General features: G+C 53.7%; 2 protein-coding genes across 3 annotated transcripts in view; both read left to right on the forward strand.

The window, feature by feature from the left end:
• Window positions 1-754, forward strand: part of RXRG (retinoid X receptor gamma) — a 36,028-nt gene extending 35,274 nt beyond the window's left edge. For both annotated transcript variants that reach the window (XM_085068515.1, XM_085068516.1), the window contains exon 10: window positions 262-754. In XM_085068515.1, the coding sequence (XP_084924641.1) occupies window positions 262-409 (148 nt within the window). In that variant the 3' untranslated portion in view covers window positions 410-754. The remainder of the gene's footprint in view (window positions 1-261) is intronic.
• A 6,144-nt stretch (window positions 755-6,898) lies between these two features.
• The window catches only part of LMX1A (LIM homeobox transcription factor 1 alpha), a 42,469-nt gene continuing 22,766 nt past the window's right edge, over window positions 6,899-26,601 (forward strand). The window contains exons 1-3 of the mRNA XM_085068517.1: window positions 6,899-7,137; window positions 7,447-7,561; window positions 8,152-8,338. Of these exons, the coding sequence (XP_084924643.1) occupies window positions 7,486-7,561; window positions 8,152-8,338 (263 nt within the window). The 5' untranslated portion in view covers window positions 6,899-7,137; window positions 7,447-7,485. The remainder of the gene's footprint in view (window positions 7,138-7,446; window positions 7,562-8,151; window positions 8,339-26,601) is intronic.

Genomic DNA, 26,601 nt, shown 5'->3' on the forward strand with positions numbered 1-26,601 from the left:
ATCTGGATGTAGCTCCTTTTGGTTTTACTTTTCTTTTTTTTTTTTTTTCTTTTAAGTTTTAAAAATGCCAAATTCTGTTTTGGGAAGATACATATTCCTTGGTAAGAGGCGAATAATGTTTATCTTGAAAGCTTAGGGGACTCTAAGACTGAGAACGCCCCAAAGCATTTTTTGGGAGGATTTGGGCTGGTGCAGGCTTGGAAACAGGTGAAAGGGGGCAGCCAGTGCCTCCCTCATGCCTCTGACTCTGGTCTCTCCCAGGTTTGCCAAACTCCTGCTGCGTTTGCCAGCGCTGCGGTCCATTGGGCTGAAGTGCCTGGAGCACCTCTTCTTCTTCAAGCTGATTGGAGACACCCCCATTGACACCTTTCTCATGGAGATGCTGGAGACACCCCTGCAGGTCACTTGAGGGTCTGACCCCTCTCTGGCCAGCCCCTGGCCCCCCATGCCCTTGCACAGTCTCCTGCCCCTCTGGTCAGAGCCTGTGAGAGCTCCAGAGATGTCCTTCACCCTTCGCTCCTCCTTGGTGGGATTGTCGTGGTTTTGTACAGCTGTAAATCACCCCCTTTAGCCCTCCCTGGCCTGTCTGGGGGGGTCACAGATCCTCTACCCAGCTAACCATCCCCCTGCCCCCCTGTACAGATAATTGCTTTAAATTATTTTTTCATTCTCAATAAAAGTCAACAAAACAAATAAAATAATATGAGTGAGGCACTGATTTGATCTGGCCAGAGCAGTGTCCTCTTTTGCTGCAGTCACAGGTCCACCTTGGGGTCCCTCCTGAGACTCTTGGGCAGCCCAAATCAGGGCAGGAGCATCACTTGGGGTATTGCTGCTTGTGCTGATGGACACAGTCCTCTGGCCAAGAGAGGACAGGTATTGCTTCTTCTTGTTCCTGCTAAGGAAAGACCTACAGAAACTTGCTGCTTTGAATCAAAACATTTCATTCTACCATCTCAAAAAGAAACTCTTGGACTCTTTGAAACCTATGATGTTTTAAAGTAATTTTAAAAGTAGTTTTTTAAAGGGTTTCTTTTTGTTTGGTTGGGGTTTTTTTGTTTTCTTTTCCGAGCTAGTCCAGCCACTGATGAAAGAACCAAAGTGTTTCATTTTGGTCCAGCTGGAGCATTTTGGGGTTACCCAGACCTTGTGTGCACCTGGATAACTTTCATTTTCCTGAAGCTTCATGGATCCCGTCCTTTTTTCCCCCCCTCCATATTTTTCTCTGGAAACAGGTTCATCAACCCTGAATTTATAATCTCCCACTTCCATGAGTGCAACTTGCAGGGAAGGAAAGAACAAGACACTCCAAGGAACCATCCTCAAAGGCCTGCCTGGTCTTTCCCCTGCTCCAATGGCACTGCTGGAGCTCCCCATTGCAACCGAGCTAACCAGAGTCAAACGAGTTAAAGACATTAATTTGTTCAATATGCGGCACTTATCCTGGTGGGAAAATGTCCTCCCAGGAACCCAGCGAAACTGTCTGTATTATTATTCATAAAACAGGTGTAGTGTTAAGTGATCTGCCCCTCCTGACCCTCTCAGCAGACAGTGGGGTGAGATGCAGCCGCGCTTCGTCTGTCCGCGTGACAGATTGCAGCGCTGCCGGCTCGGGGAAGTTCGAGGGAGAGGAGGATGACAACAGGAAAGCAGGAAGGATAAAAATGAAACATTTTGTTAAAGCTCCCACACGGGGAAATGATTCATTTTCCAGTATTTCACTGCAAGAAGGGAAAGGAGAATTTAAGAGAGCAGAGAAAAAGAGGGAAAACCCCAAAATTATGAAAATGCTTTAATTCTTTCTTTTCCTCCTGAGAAAAATCCAGGGAGAATTTCAAAAGGGGTGAAAACACTGGTCAAGGAGAGATTTTTAATTGAAAAGTAATTTTCCATTAAAAGAGAAGTGTTCAAAGACAGAAAACATATAACCTGCTCATTGTAAAACTGTTGCTGGAGTTTGAGATGCTGCACACATGCTGTGCTGAGATGGTGCCACACCACACTGCTGGTTAGATGAGCCAAGAGGTCACCTTCAGCCTGAGCTTCTCAGGCTTCTCCTCCAGGAAATGTAAACTTCTAAGAGCTGGCCCCCAGCTGGCTGAGTTGGGTTTCTTTTCTTATTGATGCTGATCTCAGTCCACTGTCTGTGAACAAATCCAGACCACTGCCTGTGATATTTTGATAATGGATGTGGTGGGATATAACCAAGACTGGACAGGAAGTCTCAAGGTGACCATTTGTGGCTGCTGGAAACCCTCACTCTCAGCAGTCTGGCTTGAGACCATGCAAAGGTGGTCTCTGGGTTCTGGGCCACAAGGCTGCAGCTTGAGCAGGGCTTTGTCCTGTTTCTCCAGATGACTACTCAGTTTTTGGAAAAAATTGTATGCTTAACACACACCCCACCACACACTCCTCCACCCTGTGTCTGGTAGGGCAAGGAGACGATGACACCGATTGTGGCTTCTATGAATTAGACACCACTTGCTCAGCTGAAAGTGCCACTAGCAGACAAAAGTCCAGTGCAGAGGAAACAAGTCATGGAGCAGCCCAGCTCTATCTGCAGTCTCTGGGGACCTGAGAATTGATGTAATCTCCTGGATTTGGTCCTAACCCTCAGATTCCTCATTCATGTTGTAGAACTCTCTACAGGGGTGTTGTCCAAGAGCTGTGCTTCCCCAAGCCTTGCAAAGCGTAGGAGTGTCTCTGGACACCCTGAGGAACAAATCCCACAGCAGTTAGTAATAACTCCCTGGTGTGATTATCCTCCTATGATTTGCTGCAGAAGAGCAGCAACTTGGCATAGCTGGAGCTTCCCCAATCTTCAGCTCTAGAAAAAAACAAATTTTCATGGAATAGTAGAAATCACAATCATGAATAAGCCAAAGAAAGCTTCACCCAGTCATTGGTTACCCCATGAAACCCCTCATAGCCTCAGATTAAGCTCAATTTTTCCTTTGCTCTGGGTTTAAAAAATTATCCAGGCTCTGGGACTGACTGGTGCAAAGCCATTTTCTCTTTCCCACCATGCATCACATCTCATGAGCTTCCTACGTTAGCAGCAGGTCCTCCTCCACCATGGACAAGCTTTGTTCTGATGTAAAGGCCAAATCAGCCAAAGCATTTATCAATTCTGAGCTGCTTACTCTGCAGTGCTCCATGGAGGGAGCTTAAACAAATAGTGGAGTTTTGGGTTCTGTAACAGCTGCTTCAGTTTTTACTGAGTCCAACAACAGCACTTCTGGACTGAGAATAAAAAAAATCTCAAGCTATAAACATTTGAGCTGGTATATGTTCAGTCCGACTCTGGGATCCCTGATGGATTTAGTGATTCAGAGGCACATCCTGTAGACCCGACATGATTTTCAGACACCAGTGGTATGACTCCAACTGAGTGCCACCAACACTAGCTTTTTCTCAAGGACCTCTTGTCTGGACTGGGCCCCTGCACTGGCCTCTTCACCGTCACAGCTGATCTCCCCTGTCTGTGGACCAATCCAGACCCATCTTTGCTGCTTGATTTCTCTGCTCATACCCTTTATGTCCCTCCCAGCTCTCTGCTGTCCCATCAAAGGCCTAGCTGGGAGGCTGGGGAGGCTGTGCTGACTTGGTGCCTCCTGGAGCACCAGAGGGCACAGGGAGGAAGAGGAGGAGGAAGAGGATGCACATGTGGCTCCCCAGAGCTGATGATGGCAGTGGGAAGCAGTGTGTGTATCCCCTTTCAGGGAACCATGGCTTTTAGTTCATGGCAAGTTACTTTGTGGTGGAAAGCATGACAGAGAAGCCCTGATAAATCCCCAGGTGTTTATCAGCATTAGTGGACAAAGACCAACCTACATCTAAGTAAGGCCAGTGGCTGCCAATCTGCATTTCTCTCTTCTATCCCTGTGCCCTCTGTGCAATTAACTTTGCTTGAGACAGGCTTGGTTTAGGGGATTTCAGTGGTAAAACAGGAGAGGATTTCATCACCCCTGGGCTATTTGACAGCACTGTGGCTGTGGGCTGGTCTCTGGCTTGCCTCTCTGCCAGGCTGGCCAGCCCAGCTGGCCGTGCAGCAGCTGATGCCTCTGAAGGGCTGTGAGGGTGGCAGAAGGAGAGGGAGGTGTGGTCTTTGCAGGGGTGAGTGGTGTCGAGGGATGTCTGTGGTGCTGGGCAGAGCTTTTGTCTTCTGGGTCAAGTTGGCTTCAGGCACTAGAGGCACCTTGATGATGCTAGCCCAGTGACTCCTGTCCCTGGGGAGGTGGCTCACAGCCATCTTCTTCCTTGCTCTCCTGTGTCCCTGCTTCTGGGGCTAGCCCTGCCTACTCCGGGGTGGCTCTGCATCTGCTTGGCTGGGCACAGTTAAGGTGATGCTGGAGGAGGGATCTGGCTGCTGCTGTCTGGAGCTGTGGCAGTTGCTGTGGCTGTGGCTACCTGGGAGCTGAGTGCTGCTGATCCCCTTCCAGCAGTGAGCAGTGGGGACCTGCACAAAACATGACAGCTGGGCAGCCCCAGCGGGGAGACGGCTGGGGAAGATGTGCAGCCCCTCTGCCAATGTTGTGGCCTTGTTAATTCGGTTGGCAGCTTCTGTTTAACGCAGTTCTCCAGCACCACCCGGTTTTTGCAACACCTGGCTGCCTGCAGACCCTACAGCTAGCAAGAGAAAGCCTAGACCTGCTTCTCCTCTGCTTTAATTCCCTTCAGCTGCTGATGCCGTGGGCTTCTGCACCTAGTTCAGCCCTGGTTGAATTAATAATGTGAATTGGTCCTCTGAGGCTGCAGTGAGCTGCCTGAAATACTCCCCCCATATTTTGTAGGGCTATTGCCCATGGTGAAGCTGTGCTTTCGGTGTGAAGGGAGTATTTTTTGCATATGTCACTGGTTCACATGGTGACTATACTTTGCACAAGGCCAGGTGTGCTCCAGTGCCACTGACCTGTGCAGGAGCTCATGGAAGTGTAAATCATGAGCAGCAACACCCTGCTGCAGCCTCCTTGGTGTTACACACCTGACTCAGCCCTTGAATGTGATCTTCATAGACCAAGCTGGGAATTGTGCACGAGAGCTGCAAGGTAAGCCAGTCTCCAGACCCTCCCTGCATGGAGAGGAGGAGGAGGAGGAACACCATGGGGTGGCAACACCCAGGGAGGAATGACTTCTCTCCCAGCTGCTCCTGCATCTCTGAGCAGAGCAAATCAGTTGGGTGCTCTGAGTCTGTAAGCAAAGTGCCCTGCACAGGGACACAGTTTTCAGCAGTGCTAGTAGATGGTATTCCCACTCCATGGGGCTGCCACCCCCTGGCTGTGTAAGGAAAATCTGCCCTGCCCACCTCTGTGGGTAGGATGCATGGGGTTGGGAGGCTGGGCTGGTTTGCACAAGCAGGGAGAGCAGCACACAGTGCTTGGAGCCCCTGGTCATGCTGCAGTCCTTGCTGGGCTGGTGTCTTGGCAAGGTGGCTCCAACAGATCTGGCTGCTCAGACACTTGGCTGGAGCTGCTTGGAGACCTTCAGGAGAGCCAAAGATGAAGGTGTCAGAGCTCAGTGCCTCCCTGCCTCAGCCCAGCCTTCCTGGATGTGAGTGGTCAGAGCTGTTTCACACTGACCCATGTGATGGTACCAATGCTTTCACGCCCGAGCTCCCGGTGCAGTGATAGTGGGATACAACAGGGCTGTCCCAGGATCGTGCTTCCCTCTCCCATGGGATTTTTGCAGGCTGGTGAGCTGCCTGTACTAACCTGTGGCCTCTCTTCCCTCCTACGAATTCCCAGATGACACGACCTCGGTCTCTACATTACCCACGTCATCTGGGTGTGGGGAGCACTTGGTGACGAGGATGCCCCACAGAGAGGCTGGGAGCGCTTCTGCCCCTGGTGCCAAGGTCAGCGGTGAACACAGGAGGTGAGGCACCTAAAAGCCTCCCATCCTCCACGATCCTACAGCGGGTCCCTCGCAGCTCTGCGGCCGCTTTCCCGCTCGCCGGCCGGAGACGGGGGACCCAGCCCTCCTCCGTGCTGGGGAAGCCGCAGCTCCCTGTCCAGGCTGCTCCGACAGCAGCAGGTACGCGGCCCCAGCCCCACTGCGGACCGCTCCGACCTGCGGTGCCGTGAAACACCCCGAAAAACAGCGAACCCCCCCAAGTAGGAGGGAAGGGAGAGCCGGGCAGGACGGGAAAGCGCCGGGGCTGCGGGAAGGCTGCAAGTTTCATCTTCCTCGGCCGGGCGTGATCGCTGTTCCGCGGATTTCCCCTTCCCGAAACCGATGCGGTTTGGCGGAGCCGGAGCTCCGCTTCCCCGGGGCAGCCTACCCTTGCGGCCCCGCGGAACCGGCTGCCGGAGCGGACCGAGCCCCGCTCGGCTCCAGGGATCGCAGGCGACGAACCCTCCGGGACAGCTCTCCGGCTTTGGTTTTGGGATTATTTTTGTTATTAGTTCTTTTTTGTTTTCCTCCTCCCAGCACTCATTTTCCTTAAACACTCCGGAGCAGCGGGAGCGAGGCGCCCGGGGCGATGCAGATCGCGGGGGAGCGCATCCCCGCCGGGGACCGCCCCGGGCAGGGACCGGCTTTCTCCAAAAACTCCCGGCCCGGGCTTCTCCTGGAACGGGGATTTGATTTCCAGCCGGTTTCATTATTGGGAGAGACGCTGTGGTGGGGCACCACCCTCTACCTTTTTTTTTTTTTTTCCTTTTTCTTTTCTTCTTTTTGGCTTTCTAAGTAAAGAAGGAAAAAAAGCCAGGGAGCGGAGCGGAGCCGGGGCGACGAGGCCGGGCCGTGCACCCCGGAGCCGGGAAGAGCCACCGGCCCCTCGAGGCGTGGCGGGGCCGCTGCCTGCAGCCAGGCAGGAGAGCGGGGAGGAAACTTATTTCGAGTGGGGTGGAGAGGGGAGGGCAGGGGGTGGGGGTCGGGCAGGGAGGTATCAGCTCCAGGAAATGTGCCTTGGCAGCAGTCGGACGGGCGCTTCCCCGCAGGTTGGTGCGCTCCTCTCCGGAGCCGTCCAGGGCGCCGCGGCTCGCTCCGCACCCCGGGCAGCGCCGGCGGCAGGCAGGCGGGGGGGGACGGGACAGCCGGGGAGGCAGGAGCCGCCGCAAGACGCCCCGGGAGCGGTGGCTGCGGACGCCACTCCAGCCGGCTCCTCGCAGGAAGGCAGCGCCCGGGCCGCCCCAGGTAAGCGGCCGAGCCCCGCCGACGGCAGCCCCGCATCCTCCCGCCCCGCATCCTCCCGTCCGCGGCTGCGGGAGGCCCGGGTCCGCTCGCCCCCCCACGTCGGGGCCGCGGGGCTTGGGGGTTGCTGCGAGCCCGGCCGGGAGAGAGGCTGCGCAGGCGGAACGGGGGGCCCGAGGGGTTCTCCCGTAGGGAAGGAGGAGGGAGCGGGGCGCCGGGGAGCGGGCGGGCAGCCGGGGCGGGGAAGCCCCGGCCGGGAGCGGCAGGGCCGGAGGCCGGGCTGAGCGCGGTGTGTCCGGGCTGTGTTGGCAGGCGGGCGGCGCGGCCCCTCGCCCGGCCCGGCTCCCCACCATGCTGGACGGGCTGAAGATGGAGGAGAGTTTGCAGAGCGCCCTGGACCCCGCGACCCCCTTCTCCTCCTTGCTGGGTAAGTCGAGGCACCCCGCTTGCCCTCCTGGGGAACCCACAGGGCGGGGCACGGCCGGGCGGCCCCGAGCGATGGGCATGGGGGGTTCGGGAGGCCGGGGGCCAGCTTTCCCCGGCTCGTTCTACCCGCAGCCCTGCCCGGCGCCGCTGCCTTCTCCCGGGGAGTGCCCGCGGCGCCCGCCTTCCATGCTCCCCGTTGGCTCCGCGATTGCATTAAATTGCGTGCCCCCCTAACCCCCCCTTATAACGAAGGGCTTTCCTTCGTATCGAACAATAAATAATTCACTTTTTCTTTTTATCTTCGTTTTAATATCCGTTTCAAACGGTCACCCTCTCCCTGAGCTGCGGCTCCGCCGCCGGCTTTCCAAGAAGAACGAAATTGGGGACGATGTGCCCTCCCCGGAGCTGCCCTAAGGCACAGGTCCCTCCTGGATTCCGCAGCAGCTCCCCGCACACCCCTGTCCCCCCGCGACCCACCAGCCTGCGCGGGGGAAGCGAGAACCGCGGGACCCTCCGTCCGTCCCTCGCCCGGCCCGTCTCCCCGGCCGCCTTTCCCTCCGCCCACCCCAGCCCCCGGCTCCTTCCCCGCAGGCAGAGCCGCGACCCCCAAGTCGGTGTGCGAAGGGTGTCAGCGAGTGATTTTGGACCGGTTCTTGCTGCGCCTGAACGACAGCCTGTGGCATGAGCAGTGCGTCCAGTGCGCGTCCTGCAAGGAGCCCCTGCAGACCACCTGCTTCTACCGCGACAAGAAGCTCTACTGCAAGCTGGACTATGAGAAGTAAGTGTCGCTTTGCCCCTCGGGAAGCCCTCCTTGCTCTGTTCTCACTGCCCACAAAGCCCCACTGCCCTTTGGCAGCTTGTGGGGACTGGTGTCCCGCTGCTGCTCCCCACTGTATGCCCTGTACATCCCTGCACTGTATGTCCCAAGAGCTGTCAGCCCTTACTGTGCTTCACGGCGAGTTGTGCTTCTCCCCCTCAGGCTCGTTGCACTTCTCCCCCTCAGGCGCTTTGCACCGCGGTTCTCCCCTTTTTAGAGGTCTTTCGTTGTGTTCAGGTTGTGCCTTGGGAATTGAGGATGTTTTGTTGGGAGCCTGGGAGACCCACGGAAACCCCAGGTCTGCGCAGGGATGGGGCCAAGCATTTTCCTGTCTGCTCTGGCTTTATTTTCCTGCAGAGCATCTGCAGGAGGAAAGTTATATCCTCCCTGACCTGATTCTGGACAAGGCTATTTTCCTAATATCCTCACAGGCAGGGAGATGCCTGTGGGGTTGGTGGGGAAACTGAGGCACTCGGGAAGGCCCCACTAAATTTGGAGTGTTGACTGTCACACAGAGGCTTTGCCTCCACCCAGGTCTGTGATGGCGAGGAAATTTGGATGTAGGTGGTTAAAGCTCCCAGCCCTGACGCTTCCCCTTAAGCAAATATGGGGCTGGGGGAAGAGACAATGAGAAAATTATTTTTCTCTTTTACAAGAAAAACCATTCCAGTGGGGAGCACGCTGCTGAGTCTTTCCTCTCCTGCAGCTGCTTTCGTTTTTTCCTGCTCATACCGCTCTTACTGTCCTTTCTGGACCTCACTCCCTGGCTGAGTTTCGAAGCTGTTAAATTTTTGTTGCCTCTGGGCTGGTTGTTTGTTGAGGAGGGTGTATCTGGGGGGCTGGATCCCTCACTATGGCGATGGCACGGCTGTCGGAGCCCCGCGATTTAATTCTCCTGTCCCTGTTATAGGAGAAAACAGTGATCGTTGATGCTCCCATCCGTGGCCTTCGGCGAGCTGGCGAGCATGCCAGGGGCTAACCCAGCTCCAGGCCTTTTTAAAGTCGGGGTTTTGGGGTGTTATTGCTTTTTTGGTTTTTTTCCTCCTTTAAATCCCGTATTGTGGGTCTGAGTTTAATCACTATGGATACAAGGCAAATTGAAAGCAGAATTTGTGCGCGTGACCTTGTTTTCAAATGTTTACGAAAGAGCGGAAGAATTAGCTGCCGTGAGAGTGGAAAGGAGAGAGCTGCGCTACAGGGTGGATTTTTGTAGGCAGAAATTTGTGGAAATTGGGTGCGCTGCTTGTTTGTCCGTAGAAATTTGGCTACTGGTTCCCATACATTGCCAACACAATTTAATTCTCATTTCCTGCTTTATCGGTGTTTCTGTTTGGCATCAAGGGGAAATTAGGGTGAATTTTACTCAGAAAGGCCTTTTCAACTTGCAGTACATGTGGATTTTACTCTTGACTGCAGCTTGCAAGCTCTTGAAGTGGCTCCAGCCTGAAACCCTCCTCTGATGTCTGTTGGCCGCGAAAGAAATCGGTGTTGCAGTTGGCTTCTTGCTGTGCCCATCTATCTCACTGTTGGGATGGACAAGGATGATTGCAGGAAAAAAATGTCACAAATTTTTCTTAGGGTCCAGTGGTGGCACCATTAATCCTGATTTTTTTTCCCGGTTGTGTTTGATTTGGTGACTTTTGCCTGAGCCGCGAGCAGGCTCTGCGATGGGTGGCTTCCCTGAGGTGTGATGGTTTTAGCCCTGAGTCGCTGCTAGCCTCTTCCCCTCCTGCACCCGCCTGCCTCTTGCCATCCTGTTATTGTCCCATTGAATTTATTATTAATTATTTTAGCACAGGGCTGCAGGTGTGTGTCTCTTCTCCCTTCATCCCCCCGGCAGGACTCTCTGCTGTGCCGGTAGTGCAATTCCTTACCTGGTGACGGCAGGGATGCAGAGCAGAGTCCCAAAGAACTGTTCCCTCTGGGCTCTGCCGAGCTTTATATGATACTCTTCATTTAACAAAAATCCTTCTTTCTTTTCCCAAATGCCCATCCTGTCTTTGGACTGAGCATTTTCCTGAGTGCAGGAGCACTGTGGCTGCCTTGGCTGCGGTGTCGATGCCGGTAGCAGGGATTTGAGAGTGAAACGTGCGGAGGAAGAGCCGCTGCTCTCAGACTGAGCTCATTATCTCGAGCTGGTTAATTATCACAAGTGACTGACACTCCTTGTGGTGGAAAGCGGCGGATCCTCCCGGCAGCAGCGGCATAGCCAGGCTCCGGAGGCCTCTCCGGCGGCAGCATGGAGCTCCCTGGGAGGGAGGGCTGGGGGTGTCAGGGAAGTGGTCGGGATCCAACCTGCCGCTGTCACGGCATTGGTGTTGTGGGATTGTTTTTGGTTTTGTTTTTTTTTTTAAATTGAAAGAAGGGATTTCTCTTCCAGATGGTGAGTGTTGGGGTGTTTTCCCAGGGATGAGTTGGTGCAGAATTTTCCGACACGTCTCTGCGCTCTCTGTTTGAGCTCCGTTTGTAACAAGGCCGCAGAGGGTTAATGACGGAGCGTGAGACGGCAGAGTTATGCCTTTAGTTATAAATACACCCATGGAAAGTGTTACGGACGGATTTAAGCGAGCATCTGACTCGCTGGACTCTAGAAATCGAGAAATAATTTGTTAAAACACATGTTTTACATTTCTTTGTCTTTCATAAAGAGGAAGAACTTGGGAGAGGACTTGGAAAGGGATGGATTAAAGACCAAGGATGCCAGGTCAGGTCTCGGCATCTCTTCAGGGTGCCGCAGCTCAGAACCCTTGGGCGGTTCAGATAGCGATGCTGTCGGGGAACTCGGGGAGTTGGGGGTCACTCTTGGAGCAGTTTCCCCAGTGCTGACAGGGAGGACTCCTGGAGAGGGACGGCTCAAGCTCGTGCCCCTGGGACGGCGTCTATTTGGAGCAGAGGACGTTCGTTACAGAACATCCTGAATCCCGCGGCAGCCCCCGGCGCTTGTCCAAACCTGATAAGTCTCAACTATGACAAGGTTCAGTCTTCGCCCTGGCCGTCTCCCTGACTGCAAAGTGGCCCTGGGGACAAGGCCTGGCTGTGGGGCCCCTGTGGTGGTCAGGGGGATTGGCTTTCATGGTGGCAGATTTTGGGGAGCAACACCAAACCTGGCCATTAACGGGGAGGAGTGTAGGAAGCAATGGGAAGAACAGGGCTTCTCTGGAGCCTTAAAATCTGCATGGGGACAGGAATCATCGTGCTCCCTCTTGCCTAGCGGTGTTTCACAGTAGGTTTGCGTGGGCCAAGCAGAGCCGGGGCCATCGGGAGGACCTGGAGGCACGGGAAGATCCCCACTGCAGGTTCTGGGGGCCGGGAGCACTGACAGCGGTGTGGTCATGACGGGGGGCGCAGCTGGGGAGCGTGGCGACGGCGGGACGGCTTGGCACGTCCCCAGCCACGGCGCAGAGCCCCGGCCCCAGCCCCGGCTGGCAGGAGCAGATGGCCAGCACATCTCGGAGCAGGCCTGGCATGTGGGCGCCGGCAGTGGAGGGGCGGCTGCAGCCCCCGAGCCGCCACCGCCGTGCCGGGCTCCCCGGCCGAGGCAGGCAGTTGTGTGATGCTCGCCCTGTCTTCGCACGGCTTGATGGCTCTGTGCTGCTGCCAGCTTCCACGCCGGCGTCGCAGAGCTCTCCTTGCCTGCCTCCAAAATCTCCTGCTCCCAGAGTCATGGGCTCGTGTGGGTGCCTCCACCTGCTCCTCCTCCGTGAGTTCAAATGTGAAGTTGCACCCGGTTGCAAGGAGAAAAAATGAAAACCCTTCCACCCTCCTGGTGTGCGTACAAAAGAGCACGTGCGCAGAGGAACTCATCGTTGTTGGGTTTTAAAATCACACCCGGCGACTTTGCATGGGGGATGAGCCGGAATTCCCTGGTCCTGCCAGGCCATGGATGGATCTGCAGGCTCAGGGCAGCGCAGCCTCCTCTTGCCTGCTGGAGGCTGCTCTGGCAGCTGCTGCTGTAGAGGAGAGAGAGGGAAGAGGTTTGGAGCATGGTGGCTGTTTATCTTGCTTAACGTGGGTAATGAATGTAATTGTGCGATTACCTGTGAGCCCTGGTGTTGCTTCCCCAGCCCGGAAGGGCTGTGAGGGGAATAATCCCAAACGGATTGAATGAGGGTGGTGCTGGACACTTCAGCACAGCCTGGTCCCACCAGCTGGAGAGTTCCTGTGGTAGGTTTGTCTTGGTGATTTGCAGTCCTTTGCCTTCTCTCACTTGGAGAAGTGAGACTATTTGTGCTTTTGTGGCAGATGGGACAGAACTATTCCTCCAGAGAGCCACAGATCAGCCCAGGTGCAGTACAACATGTCCTATGGAGGCCATTTCCCTTCTCATAGGGCATCCTACAGTGAGGACAATGCTAACTTGAGTTTCTCCAGCTGGCCAGGGACTGGGAGCAGTCAAGCTGGCCTGGATGGGGTAGCAGAGCATTTGCCAGCTCTGTGGCATAACCTCCCTCTTGGTGGTCTCTCTTCTCCCTTTCCTCAGTCTTTCCTCCTAGTGTTTCCCGTGCTTCCTGCCTGCTCTCCATCCCCACCTAGCACCTCATGTCCTGTAGCAAGCACCTCTCTGCCCTCACCCACACCTCCTGGAGGAATAGTGCTAACTCTTAATGGGCTGGGATGAGTGTGGCTGTGGGGCAGGCAAATCTGGCCTCATCCCCACCACGGTTGGTACTGCTGGGCTGGGAGCAGGCGCCACTCCTTTGTTTTTCATTATTAAGTCAACTTGTTGTACCAGTGGGGGTCGGGAAGGCAGGGAAGCAGTGGGATGCAGTGAGAGGAGGCCTCTGTGGGATCCATGCGGGAAATGCCAGGCAAGCAAAATAGGCCTTGCCTCCATCTCCACCGAGCCCTGTCCTCTCACTTGTGGGGCTCCCCCTTTCCGAAGGGAGCAGGGAAGAGATTTGGCGTCTTGCCCCTTCCCTCTGCCCTTAATTAGATTTGTCTTACAATTAACGTTTCATAGAAAGGCCTGGAAGGGAGTGACATTTGGCAGATTGGGAGCGAGGCAGTCGAATAGACTTGTCATCTCTCCCTCCATGGTGGGGACAGGGGTGGCTTTGGGGTCACCCTTTCTGCTCATTGGCAGTGGGATTCTGGAGACTGCAGGTCAGTCCCATCAGAGCCACGACCTGAGCATCCTTGGGACGCTTCATGGCTTGTGCCATCTTATTTTGGACATACTATGATTTTTTTTTGTCTTTTTTCCCCCCACCCTGTGAGCCAGTGCTCCCTGATCAGCCCCTGATAGGGCTCTTAAAGCTGTGGGAATCGCTTCAGATTTTTGCCATCCTGATGAAGGCACTGAAAAGAAATCTACTGGGGAAGAAAGAGGGGTTTGTTTCATTTTGATGAGAATTTTGTCTCCACCAGCTGGAGAGACAGCTGGGGTCCTCTCCTGCCCCGGCTCGCCAGCCCTCGCCTTGCCGGTTCTTCACCTGCTCGCAGCCGCCAGGCGCAGGGAGGGATTTGCCGAGCCGGCGATTTCAGAGAGCCCACAGTTTGGTTCCTTGCTCAGTGCTTCCTCGGGGAGCCTTCCAGCAGGCTCTGAACCTGATGGTGTGGCCGCCCCCGGCTGATTTTGGAGCGGATGGTGGTGCTGGGTGTGAGCTGTGCTGATGGCTGCCCAGCGTGCAGGCAGGATTTGCCGGTGGCTGCGTGTGCTACCGGGGGACTGATCCCTGCTGGCTGCCCCCTTCCCCACTGGCAGCAGTGGGATGGCCTCAGCACACCCAAACCCACAGCAGTTTCTGATTCTGATGCTGCACATTCACCCCAGGGTGTGGCAGGGGGGACCCCAAAGCCCTCTCTGCCTTGGAGTAGGAGAAAGGGGACTTTAGAGGTCTAGGGCTGGCCTCCTGCTCACAGGGGTACAGGTCCTGCTTCTGGCTGAGGAGGGGGAAAACCCAGCAGTTTGGATCTGGATCCACAGTTCCCCACTTCTGGTGAACCCCACAGTCTGCATCCAGGGGGGTACTCAGCACTCAGTGCTGCAGCATGTCTGAGGAAGAGGAGACTGCAAGCCAAGGTGGAGGGAGGTGGGAATAAGAAGTGTCCTGGTTGTTTTTCTTCTCGTGATGTTCTTTGTCTCTTTGTGCTCTGTCTTGTCTCTGGCTCGTGCCCTGTGCTGATGCAAACACGAAGCAGGGATGGGGCCTGGGCTGGAGGACTGTGCCTCTGCCTGCAATTCAATCAAGCACCTCCTCCATAGCAGGAGTGAGGAAGATATTTAAAGCAGGGAGAAAATATTTGGATTTCACTAGGGGAAAATACTGGGGTTGACCCAACTTTTTTATTTCCCCCCCATAAATGTGTTTTCATGAGAAATTTGAATTTCTGTGTATTTGTTTGAGATTTCGGACAGAAAAAGGTGAGGGGGACTAGCGGTGTCACTCTCTGTCATGGCAAACCCTGTGACAACCCACAGTTTAGTTCCTCAATACTTTTACCCTGGATGGAATCCTGCCTCTTGGCAGAAAGAATCCAGCTGGTCCCTGGTTATCTTCTCCAGGGGTTGTTGGCCCTCAGGGGCAAAGGATGCACCCGGGTTGTCTCGCGTGTCTCTGCGAAACCGGCAGGCATCTCGTCGCAGCTCTGTTTGAGGTTTGGTGTTTGTTTTTGTAGGGTTTTTTTTAAAGATGGTCAAACCTTGGTTGCCCAGGAGAGGGGTTCTGTCATTCCTGGCTTCCCACCCCAAATATTTACGGACAGCCAGATGCCAAAGCTTTTGCAAAAGGCATGGGGCAGGCTGAGCGGTGCTATGCTGGGGCTGTGTGGGCAGCAGGGGCACAGTGTTGGGCTGATGGACCCAGTTCTGTTTGTTTGGGGTTTTTCTGTCTGGTGGCTCTGTCCTCTTGCTTATCTGTTTTTCTAGGGTCTTACTGACCAGCTTGTCAGTGATCCCTCAGGTGTTTCACATTTTGTAGGCTGGCTGTCCGAAAAGGGGAGTTTCTCCCACAAAGGCTGGAGCTTTCAGGATGGTGACGCATGAGTTTCTGAGTACAGTATTTCTGAAAATAGTGTCGTGTTCAGTGCAAATAATTTATTTTCTCCTGTTTCACTGTACTTGCATGCACCTACCTGTTTTCAGTAGTGTTTCCTGTACCCATGAATATGATCCTGGTTTTTGGGGTCAGGTCCTGCTCTGGGTGTGATGGACCATGGTTGCCTGCAAGAGAAAGACCTGAGACTTGGCTCTGTCAGCCATGAAATGGAGCTGGAAATACGAATCTAGCTTAAAAAAGCTTCTTTCATCCTCATAAGTGCTTGGAGCATCTTGCTGGGCAAGTTTGAATGCTGGATATGAATTCTGTGTCTCTGCAGATCTGCCTGATGTCTGTGTCACACTCGCCTTTGTGTTTTCCACCTTGGGCTACCTTTGACCAGAGGTGAGGCAGAGTTTGTGTTGCAGGGATACCAGGGATACCAGCTCCTCCCAAGCACGAGCTGGCGTGATTAAGGTACAGACTGATAGGGGAAGGCACAGATTAGTAGGAGAACGTTTGTATCACAGCACATCCTAGCAGGCAGCAATGCTCATCCTTGTTGGAGGATCCCTGTGGCTCTGTGGCTGTAGATGAGTGGTTCTCCCTGCATGGAGACATCCTGCTCTTCATTGGAGCAAATGCCTGGAAGGGTGGAGGGTGCTGGAGGATGCCTCCCTGGCCAATCCCTGTGCCTTGCAAGCCCATCAGGGCTCAGCATTGATCCTTCCCAGCTGCCTCCCTCTCACCACTGTCCATACATTGTCTCTCACCACTCCCTACCCCTCTCCTTCCCTCGTGGGCTTCATTTCCTGAGGCCATCCTTGACAGCGGAACAAATCCCTTTTCACGGGACCATCGCTCCTCGGCCCATTGTCCTCCACCCCCGCTGCCACCGTGCAAAATCCCCCTCCCCGGTACGTCTGTTCCTCTGGAATGACAACCACCATCTCAGTGGGGTGGAGAGCCCCTCAAATCCCTCTGGGCAAGGTTCCCTGCCCTGTGAGGGAGCAAAGTGGGGTCTTAAAAGCATAAGAGGCAAGGGCGATTCCTGGAGAATCCATTGTTTGGATGCAATTGATCTCTTTGGGAGGTGCGTCCTCTCCTCTGATGTTGTGCTTCAGAGCTCCTTGGATGAACCTGGAGCCTGTGTGTCCAAGGACTCCTTGCTTCCTGCCTGGGGCCACTGGGGCCATGCTATAAGTTGATTTTTCGCTGCATAGCATTGCCCAAGGTGGCTAAGCAGGAAGAGGAAGGTGGGAATTTTCTCTTTGCTATTGAAAGTTCAGGGAAGCCTTTAGCTGGAAAAATTTGGAAAGGGGAGAGAAGCAGGTTAAGGGACCTCAAGACAGTTTTCAGCTGCAGCAGCTTTTTTTATTTGCAAGAGTCAGTTCTTGTCTCCAACCCCTGCCATCGTAAAATCATAGGGATGCTTTTGTTGGCAAAATTTCTGCTTGGAATTCGCTGGCCCTGCTAAGTCTTTCATTCTGGAAAACTGCATTTTAGCTATGAAAGGGGTTATTAACCCCTGCGATGATTTATCTAAATGGGAGGAGGGAAATGGCACATGTTTGCTGTGGCCTTCGTGGGGGTGATGAATTTAGATGAATAAATCCATGGGTGCTGCTAGTGGAGGTGGGCATTTGTTGAGGCACAACCCCAAAACTCCCGCCCAATGATTTCTATGCTGAGCCTGGATTGGAACTGCCCTATGACACCCCTGTGGGGCATTTTGTATTTCTGGTGTTGGAGAGTCAGCAGGAGAGGAGGGAATGTCAGTTGTGCTCTGTGTGTTATGTGTTCAGGACCCCCACCCTGTACTGGGTGCTGAGGAGGGCATGACAGCCTCCTTTCCCATTACAGACCACTTTCTGTAGGCTCCTGCAAAGGCTGGAGGGGAGGAAGAGGCTCACACAGGATTCAGCCAAGCCAAGGTCTGAATTGCCGCATGGAGATGCTGAACTCCAGGTCTTGGCTGCAGGGAGAGCAAGATGTTGCTCACCTGAATAGTGTCCAGAGCCCAGCCATCCTCTTGGCTTGGGTGCTTGTGGACTCTGCAGTGGTGGGATGGCTCAGGCTCTTGTTTCTGGAGCCTCACCTGTGCCAAAGGAGTGACCAGCTGGGTTGGTGATGGAGAACTGAAATCCTGAATTATTTATATCTTGGCATCTCTGCTGCCCAGCAGCTCACAGGAGTGGTATCGAGCAGATCCTTTTAAACAGAGCTGTGGCTGTGGGAGCTTGGTTGGGAAATCATTAAGTGTTTGAATCTTCTTGATGCCTGCTCAGGTGGATGCTGCTCCTTCCCTCCCTCCCCGTAATTATGAGAGGCTGGGAGAGCAACCTCAACGGACTGGCTTAAAAGTTTAATGAAGCTTAAAGTCTTGTAGGTTGGGCTTCTGAGTCTGAGCTTGTTTCAGCTCTGGATCTAGGAAGGAGGCTTAACCAGAAAGGAGGAGAGGTTTCCTGCATGCATTAGCTCAAGGACATTAAACCCCACGTTGATGGGAGGTGCTGTTGTGGAGATGGATTAGCAGAAAGCAATGAAAGAAGACATCAGAGATGGGTGAAGATGGGCGAAGGGCCCTGGATAGTGAATGTAGTTCAGGGCAAAATGTTTATCCTTGCACCTGGGAAAGCTGCCCCTGACAGGGACAGAGGTTTCTGGCCCCTGCTGTGCCAGATGCCTGTGGGATAGATGCTCTCTGCTGTGGGCAGTCTCACCCGTGTGTCACCCGCTCTGTCTGGTGTCACTTGCTTCTCACAGCTCCCAAGGGATATGCTCCAGGCTGGGGAGGGTTGTTGGGATGCCTCTGTGCTGGACACAACAAACTCCATGGCATTGTTGTGTTTCTCCATGGCCAGCGAGGTTCAGAGGCACTGATGCCAGCCATCCACATCCCAGCAGGAGGACATGAAGTGATGAATCTGGCTGCTAAACCAGAGGCCCAAATCCACTCCCAAATCCCAGCTCTGCTGGGATGGCCCATCCCCATCCTCCAGAGGAAGTGCAGTTTCCCTGCCAATAATGTCTTTATGCTATTTCCAACCACATAACAAAACATCCCAGGAACTCCCTGAATCCTTGGCTTTTAAAGTAAGTATACCCCCACCTTGAACTGATTTATTTTTGCCTATTTTGGCACTTCTGTCTCCAAGCATCAGCCGTGATCCTTCCCTCCCCAGCCTGACGCCTGCAGAGCACCATTCTCAGGCAGAGCAGCTTCACCTTGGGGTGATGCTTTGCAGGTCTCCTTCATCAGCCAGGCATGTGTGTCAGGCACATTGTGGGTGAAAGGTGCTGATGAAATGACACCCAAATCTACGCCTTTCCCTTTAGTTCCCTTGTGCTGGGAAAGTGCAGCAAAAGTCAACCAACGGTGCATCTTGCCGAAGCTGCATTTTTTTTTCATAAGGATTAGTGGTTCAAGAGCGGGGATTTTCAAACTGACAAGCCCTTGGCAGAGAAATAATTACAGGCTTTTTTATCCTTTGTGTTTCCTAAGTAGTTCTAAATAACTTTTTCCCTTGAGGCATTTTTTAAGTCTAAAATATGGGGGGAAAAAATGTGAATTTCCTTAGTGTCCTTGAAAATATGCAAGATGTTTGTGGAGACCATTTAAGTTTCAGCTATAAGGTTTTCTGCGTGCATTTTTCGCTTTAACCACGTCCAATCAACCAAAGTTTCTTGGCTGGTGATGCTTCAGAAATGGCTCTCAGAAATGGGAGATGGAAGGAGATAGATGTGATCACTTCTTGGCCATCTCAGGAATGCAAGTTTTGCCTCTCCAGTATATACCCCAGGGGTTTTACCCCACTCCTTGCTGTAAGAGCAGATTTCTGGGGCTAGTGGAGCTGGTTTTCCTTGTCAATGTCTATTATTTGATTCCTCCAAGTTGCTGTGTGTCCCTCTGGGAAGCCACGGCCATTCCCCTTTCCTCAGCATCCTGCAGCATTTCCAGGGGCTGCGGAGCTGCTGGGTCCTCTCCTTGCCTGGACTTCCATCCTGAATGCTTTGTCACGTCTTTTTAATTTAAAAAACAGACAGCGTGATGTGAAAAAAACCTCCTGGGGGCAGCTGAGGGCAGCTCCGAGACACACGTGAGCTTCTGCCTTTTATCCCTGGGAAAAACTCACCTCCTGTGAGTTTCCATGGAAGCCCTTAGCGTGGTACCCAGATTTTCTGAGCACACTGGACACCTCTGTGCTGCACCATGTTTTATCATGCCTCAGTCCCAGCCTGGAGCTCTTTTTATCCCTGCTCTTTTCCCCCCCTGGGAAGAGCCTTCTGGAGGATGCTGTCCCAAATCCCAGCTATCCCATACCTGACATGGGAGGGAGGTATCCATAATACATCCCTAATACTGAGCACTGCTGGTGGCTGGGAGGACCCACTGGTGTTTGCACTGCCTGCAATATCACAGGGCAGTGCTGGGGCTGCGTTATTGCATCTCCTGTCAGGGCAGAGCCAGGGTGCTCCCCTGGGATTGCCAGTGCAATATTCCTGCCGTGGGCAGGGAGGGGGGGGCCAGGCTGCTGTTAATAACAGCATTGCTCTACCTTGGCTTTATTAAGTGAGGGAAGCCTCCTTTCCTCACACCCCAGGCACGTCTGGGTCTGGGCTTTAGGGCGAGAGGGAAGGAGCTGGGAGCAGAGAGGGGGGAGTGTTTGAAGTAATTAGAGATGCTGAGTGGAGAGGGGGGAATTGCCAAGTGGGTGGCTGTGATATCTTGATGGGTACCCTCTGCAAAACCCTCCTGTGGGCTCTGCTGAGCCACCCTGCTCCTCCCAGCCCTTCATCTCCTTTGGAGCCATGGCATCTAGTGAGTGGGGTGGTGAATGCCTCGCTTTCCCTATTCCCCCCTCTTCTGAAGGCTCTTTTAGGGTAAATTCTAAATCCTTAAATTCTGGTTGAGCTTGTGAGGAGGCCACAAGGTAGCTCCAGGGCTCACAAAGCCCCTTGTGCCCTGCAGGTGTGACAGGTGACTGCAGGCAGTATATGGTGCCAGGAGGGGGACATGGCTGTCCCGTCTCTCTGCTGCCTCAGCCATCATTTCTCAGGGGAAGGGTTTTTTTTCTCAGCTTCCCCTGTCCAGACGCTGCGAATCCCACTAAAACTTTTGACTGGAGCAGGGATTACATGCTCGGGTTTCAGCCCTTGTCTGCAAGTGGTGTAAACTTTCTGCCGGAGCTCAAGTGACATTTTGTGGGAGATAGGAGAGTATTAAGTGTTGGTCCTTGCAGATAAAAATAGCTGCTGGCCTGATGATGTTTTCTGTCGTCTTGTTGCTGTTCTGACCCTGCTCCATTGCCTCCACACTCCCAGCTTGGGCTTTTCTCATCATCAGGTGCTGGGGGCACCCAAAGTCCTACCCAACCTGGTCCTGCTCTGAGCATCATCGCCTTCAACACTTCCTGTGGCCAGGATGGACATGGGCACTGGGTATAGGCTTGGGGGCAAACTTGGATAGGAGCAGCAGATCCTGGCTTTGTGTTCACACAGGCTGGAAGGAAACACCAAACCCAGGATCCCTTTTCCCCTGAAATCAGGAGTCCAAATTGCTCAATACTGCAAACCTCGCTGCTAGGGTGGGAGCTCTCCTGCTTAAGGAGCCCCCATGTGCTCACACGTGGCCGCCCGTCTGTTTTTCCCGTTGCTGTGTTCCCGAGCTGATGTTTTTATCCTGAGGTTACAGCCGGAGTTGGCTCAGGGCCCTTCAGCAGCATCGGCAGAGCTGACTCTTGCTGCTCCAGAAACACGGGGCTGGGGCCGGCTGAGAGGAAAGGGAAGGAGAGGAGGAGGAGGAGGAGGAGGGAGCGGCAGGGTCTGGCTTGCTGCTGAGCTGGGACCAGATCTGCCGCTGGGAGAGGCTCTCCCACCCTGCCTGCCCTGCACCATTCCCCAGCTCTGCTTTGGAGCAGCATCCACCCGCTCCATCTCCAAAAACAGCTGGCACAGCTCTGGAAGAGCTCATGTACGGCTGGTAGGGTGACAGCAGGGACAATTTCTCCTCCTGTTGAGCCTCTCTTTCTCATGGCTGGGCCAGGAAATCCCCAGGTATGGGACCCTGTGGACTGGGCATCCTTTGAGGATGCCTTCATTCCATCTGTTTTTCTTCTGAGTGATGATGCTCTCATCATTCACCCCAAGGATCTCTTCATGAAGAGAGCTGCATAGTCAGGCAGCTTCAATGCAAATTTTTAATTGCAGTGCTTAAATACCTTTCTCAGACAAGTCAAAACATTTGGGAACAGCATCTTTTCTGCATTCCCTTTGCTCTCTGGTTCAAGGCCCACCTGCTCCTGGGGGATTCATCATCTTGCATGGTGTCATCCATCAGCTGAAGCTTCTCCCCCACCAGAAGTAAGGCACAAGGTCCTCCTTGTGTGTCTGGAGCCAAACCAATGCAATGGCACTTGGCCACTTACAGCAGTGGGCGATTACTGAGCCCCTGCCAGGAATTCTTCCAGTGGGATCGGGAACGCTCTCGGGTGTTAAATTTGTCCTGCAGTGTGTAACCTCTAAGCAGAGCCCGCCGTGTTTTGTAACAGGTCATATGATGCCGGCAGAGCAGCCGCTGCCCTGCGCTTCAAGGTCAGTGCTGAGCTTGGGGCCACAGGGGCAGCTCCTGGCTGCAGCCCTTCCTGGCTTCTGTGCCTCTCAGCAGGCTCTGCTCCCTCCTGGGGCAAAGCCTCTGTCACCTCAAGAGCTCAGGCTTGGAGCTGGAGGCTGTTTTCTCCCATCTGGAGAGGCTGCAGCCCTTCCTGGCTTCTGTGCCTCTTGCTGGGCTCTGTGCCCTCCTGGAGTAGAGCCTCCAGAACCTCAGGAGCTCGGGCTTGGAGCTGGAGGCTGTTTTGTGCCATCTGGAGAAGCTGCAGCCCACATCTCAGGATGTCTCCTTGCACGAGATGCAAATCCCTGCCTGTGTCCCTTGTGCCCCCAACATGTCACATCTGCAGGCCACTGCCCTTAGCCAGAACCTGTGCAGGTGCAGTTCATCCCCTGAGAGTTTTGCAGCGTCATGCCGAGGACAGGATACAGGATACATATAGACAATATTCCCTTGCTCTCTCTGCCTTAAAACCTGTCCCAGTAAGGAATTTATCTTGTATCCCTGAAGCTGAGTGGAGAAGGCTCTGTGTCATGATGGATAACCAGTGATGCTGCTGCCTGCTCTGTCCCTTGGCTTTCAATCCCCCCACAGGAAAGCACATCCATCCCTGTGGGAAGAGTCTCCCATGGTCTTTATCAGTAAATAAATGGTTTAGGCCCATCGCTGTATCAAGCAATTGGAAGGGACTGTTCAGGCAGGCCGTTAAATAAGAATTAAAGGTTTAAAATATTAATGGGCAATTGGCCCTCACCAGTTCTCTTGTTACATGAACATTTCATTTGTAATTTGGACCCAAGTCGGGATGTGCTGAGAGATGCTCAGGCTGCAGGCTGCACACGGGGGTTAACGTGGTGCTCTCTCCTGCCAGAAAATAATAAAAGCCAGGGACTGTCTAGGGATTGTGCATGAAGGATTAGGAAGAGGATATGCACGGGCCTGTCTGCAGCTGGTTGAAGTCTAGTGCAGAGGGGTGAGCCTGGAAATCATTGCTTTCTGATGGCTGTGAGGGGGCCAGCTTGGAAAGGGATGTCTCCTAAACCTGGGGAGCTCTGCAAACGGCTGATGTTTTCAGTGGGAGGCAGTGAGTGGATCCTCTCTCCCTGAGAGACATCTGTGCTGGTCAGGAAGGAGGAAGCACCGTGGGGTGGATGCCTCTGCCTCTGCTTTCCAGGTGTTGCAGTTGTTCAGCATGAGTGGAAGATGCTCTGCTCTGGGGATTGTTTTTCTGGTGTGATTGGAACATGCAGGACTCTGGGGAGCAGTCTGGGGGCTTTTTTCATACGAGTGGAGGCTGCTGGGCTCTGGGAAGCAGGGTTTTCAGTATAAGTGGAAGATGCTGGGCTCCAGGGACTGAGTTTTTAGTGCGAACAGAGAATGTTGGGCTCTGGGGAGCAGGTTTTTTTTGGTGTGAGTGGACTTTGTTGGACTCCAGGGACTGGGTTTTTGGTGTGAGCAGAGGATGCTGAGCTCCAGGGACTGGGTTTTCCACCTTTCTGTCAGACCCACGGATTCTGCTGGGATCTGGCTTCATCCACGGTATTATCTGTGTTTTTTTGCCTTTTGAAGCAGCAAGTCCCAAAGTCAGGGAATTCAGTGAAGTCCTTGCCTACCTTCCCTGCCAGAGAGGAAAAAGCCACAAGATTCTCAGGTCTTGTGCTTGCTTCACTTTTTGATGCTGGCAGTGCTGTTCCCTGAAATAGTCACCTCTAGCTGGCTCAGGAAGCTGGAGTCACAGCCCTTCAGGTCAGAGGGAGCACGAAGATTTCCCAGCATCAGGTATTCACCATTAAGGATTTACCTTTGCAACCACCACACTGGTAGAAGGTGCCTGCTGAGATGGAGGCATCAGAATTCCCCAGGGCAAGTCAGGGCTTTATGGCCCTCACCCAAGACAAGCACTGGTTGCTTTTGTGGCAACTATTAATTGCTTCCTGAATTTAAAAAGCATAAGCAAACTCTCTTGCTGGGGAATGACTTACCTGGCGTGTAAATGCTTTGCCATTAATGCCTGGCTGACCCTGACGATGATGTGAGGACCAGAAGAGCTCTCAAAGAATTTACCAGAAACCATTTCAGGGGAGGTTGTGTGTTGTAAATCCTGAAGTAATGGGATGGAGGGAATTAGGTTAGATCATAGTTTGCAGAAACCGGGCACGATTCCCCGCCGAGGGCCTTGAGATCATCAGAGCAGCGTGGTGAGGGGAGCCCCCACGTGTCCTTACCCCAGCGACTGATGAGTGAGTTTACAGCCTGGAAAATGAGATTATCGGGGGGTTTGTTTTACATGTGACACTGGGGAGAAAAATGGGGTCCTGTTACATGCAGAGGTGAGTTGTAAAGCCACAGGGGTTCCTGGAGGAGCTGGGTCAGGATGCCTATGGCAACCAGCACCCATTGCAGCAGCACTGGGGTGCCCTGCAGCCTGTTGTGGGGGTGTCTTGGGTGGTCCTGTGCCTCTGCTGAGCTCACCCCAGCTCAGGGAGATGCTTCACAGAGATATTTAACTGTTAGAGTAAGGGAGGCGGTGTCTCTCTCGCTTTCACAATCTGCCCTGGTGTATAATCCATCTCTCCCCTCCTGCCATGAGCTGTCCTGAAGCTGTTTGCAGGTTTCTGGAGGGGGTGGGGGGGGGGGGGTCCAGCCCCTCCTTGCCAACTCCCCAGCCCGGGGATGGGGCTGCTGAGCTATTTCACAGGGAGATGCTGGCGCGTGGGGCTGTTTGCTGCCTCCCCCCTCCAGCAGAGCCTTTCATTTGCTTGCTACCTCTGCTGCTTTGCCCTTCCTCAGCTCCCCTGCACTGCAGGGATGGGGCCAGGCCAGCTTCAGGGATACCAATGGCTTTTTTCTTTTTTTTTTTTTTTCTCTGCAAACAGTGTTAAACCGCTCTCATTTGAAAGGGCAGGTGTGGGAAAGGAGCTGTTTCGCCTGCAGCAAAAAAAGTATTTCCCAAATCCAATATCTATGCAATGAGGGTACCGTGGTGGGAATTACACATCCTTCCACGGGGCAGTGCTTGCAGGGAAAGCAGTCAGAGGCCAGGCTGCCTCGAGTCCTAATAATAGTCTTGCTGGCTGCCTGGGGCAAGGCACTGGGGCTTGAAAGATCAAATCTAGTGGCTGATATTCTTCTGCCTGTTAATGTTGCTGTAGCAGATCCCACCATGCCTGTCTGTTGTGGAATTGCCTGGCACATGCATGGATCAGTGATGTTTTCAGGATGCCAGTGCTTGACACTGGGGAAGGTGTAAGTCTAAATTAGCATTGGGGTGTGTGTTTTTGCATTTCATTCTCTCCAGCAGGACAGAGTTCAAAGGGGTTCTGGCCTTCCTGGCAGAGGAAATGGCAGGATCCACCCCGGAGCCTTTTCTCCTCTTACCGAGAAGGGTTCCACCCCAGCTGGGAAGCCCTGTGTTCAGCTGGGTGTGGAAATGGGGATGGAAAAGTCTCTGTGAGGACTGTGCTCCACTTCTACTGCTGCTCTTTCCTCTTGAGCACATGAGGTTGTGTTTGATCTGGGCCTGAGCTTGGGGCTTGTCTTTATTCTCCATTTAAAAAGGGGAAAAGAAATCCAGGAGGCCCCAGCAAGATGGGCTTGGAGCAGGGTGGCTCTCCCTCCACTAAGCAGGCGTTGGTGTCCAATTTTCTGTCTCACTTTGTTAAATGGACCTGTGAACCCTTTGCAAAGCCAAGATTGCGGAGGCGAACGCCCCGTGGCCAGATTGCAGGGTCTTGCTTAACCCAGTGCTGCTGAGCTTCTCCCCACAGTTCTCCTGTGAGGTCCCAGCTTCACCTTTTCACCAGTGAGGAACTCCCCAGGGCAGCAGGGCCGGCCCTGGGGGACTGGATTTTCTTTTGGAGGCAAGTTTGAATCAGCCTTGTGGATGCTTTTCTCTGACACGTAGTTAGAGGTGGGAATTACCTTGTGATGATCACAAGGCTGATTTGAAAGCAGTCCTTTCCTTTCTCCCTCTCAGGAGGTGGTTTGGAGGGACCTTTCAAACACGCAGGTGGCTCTTCACATTGACCATCCTTAGAGGCATCAGCTCACAAGGTGTCCAGCAGGTGCCATTGGTAGGTTTCAGTGAGAACACACTGGAAATAAAGCAGGGAGAATCTGTCAGCAGTTGGTCCCCTTTCCAAGGGCTCTGTGTTGCTTTGATTTGGACTCTGTCTGTGCTCAGATGGTTTTCCTCCTGGTATATTCTTCCCCCCCAGGCTTTTGCAGGGACTGGGGCTGCCTTTGGCTTTCTGCCTGCTTGTACACGGCCCTGTGGCCTGAGGTGCTGATGTCACCTCTCTGTTTCAGCTTCGTGTGAAAAAACCTTCTTTCCCACTTCTGCATCCCACAGAGGACTCTGGGGACAGAGGAGTCACATGAGGAGGGAAGGTGCTGTAGAAATCAAGGCATGGTGGCCTGGTGTGTCCATCGCTGTGTCCAGCCTGGCTTTGGGGATCACCTGCCCTAGAGGCAGAGAGTGCCTGGTGTGGGTTGTTTTCTGGGAAACAGGGGCAGAGAAACACCACATCCATGTTTGCAAGCCACTGGAGACATCTCCAGAGGAGGAGGAGGTGTGGAGGTGCTTGGCACACAGCTTGTGGAGGGGCTGGGATGAATTTTGGGGGCTTGGAGTCCCC

This window comes from Lichenostomus cassidix, chromosome 8 (genome assembly GCF_008360975.1).
Source record: "Lichenostomus cassidix isolate B80296 chromosome 8, HeHo_3.0, whole genome shotgun sequence".
Lineage (NCBI taxonomy): Eukaryota > Metazoa > Chordata > Aves > Passeriformes > Meliphagidae > Lichenostomus > Lichenostomus cassidix.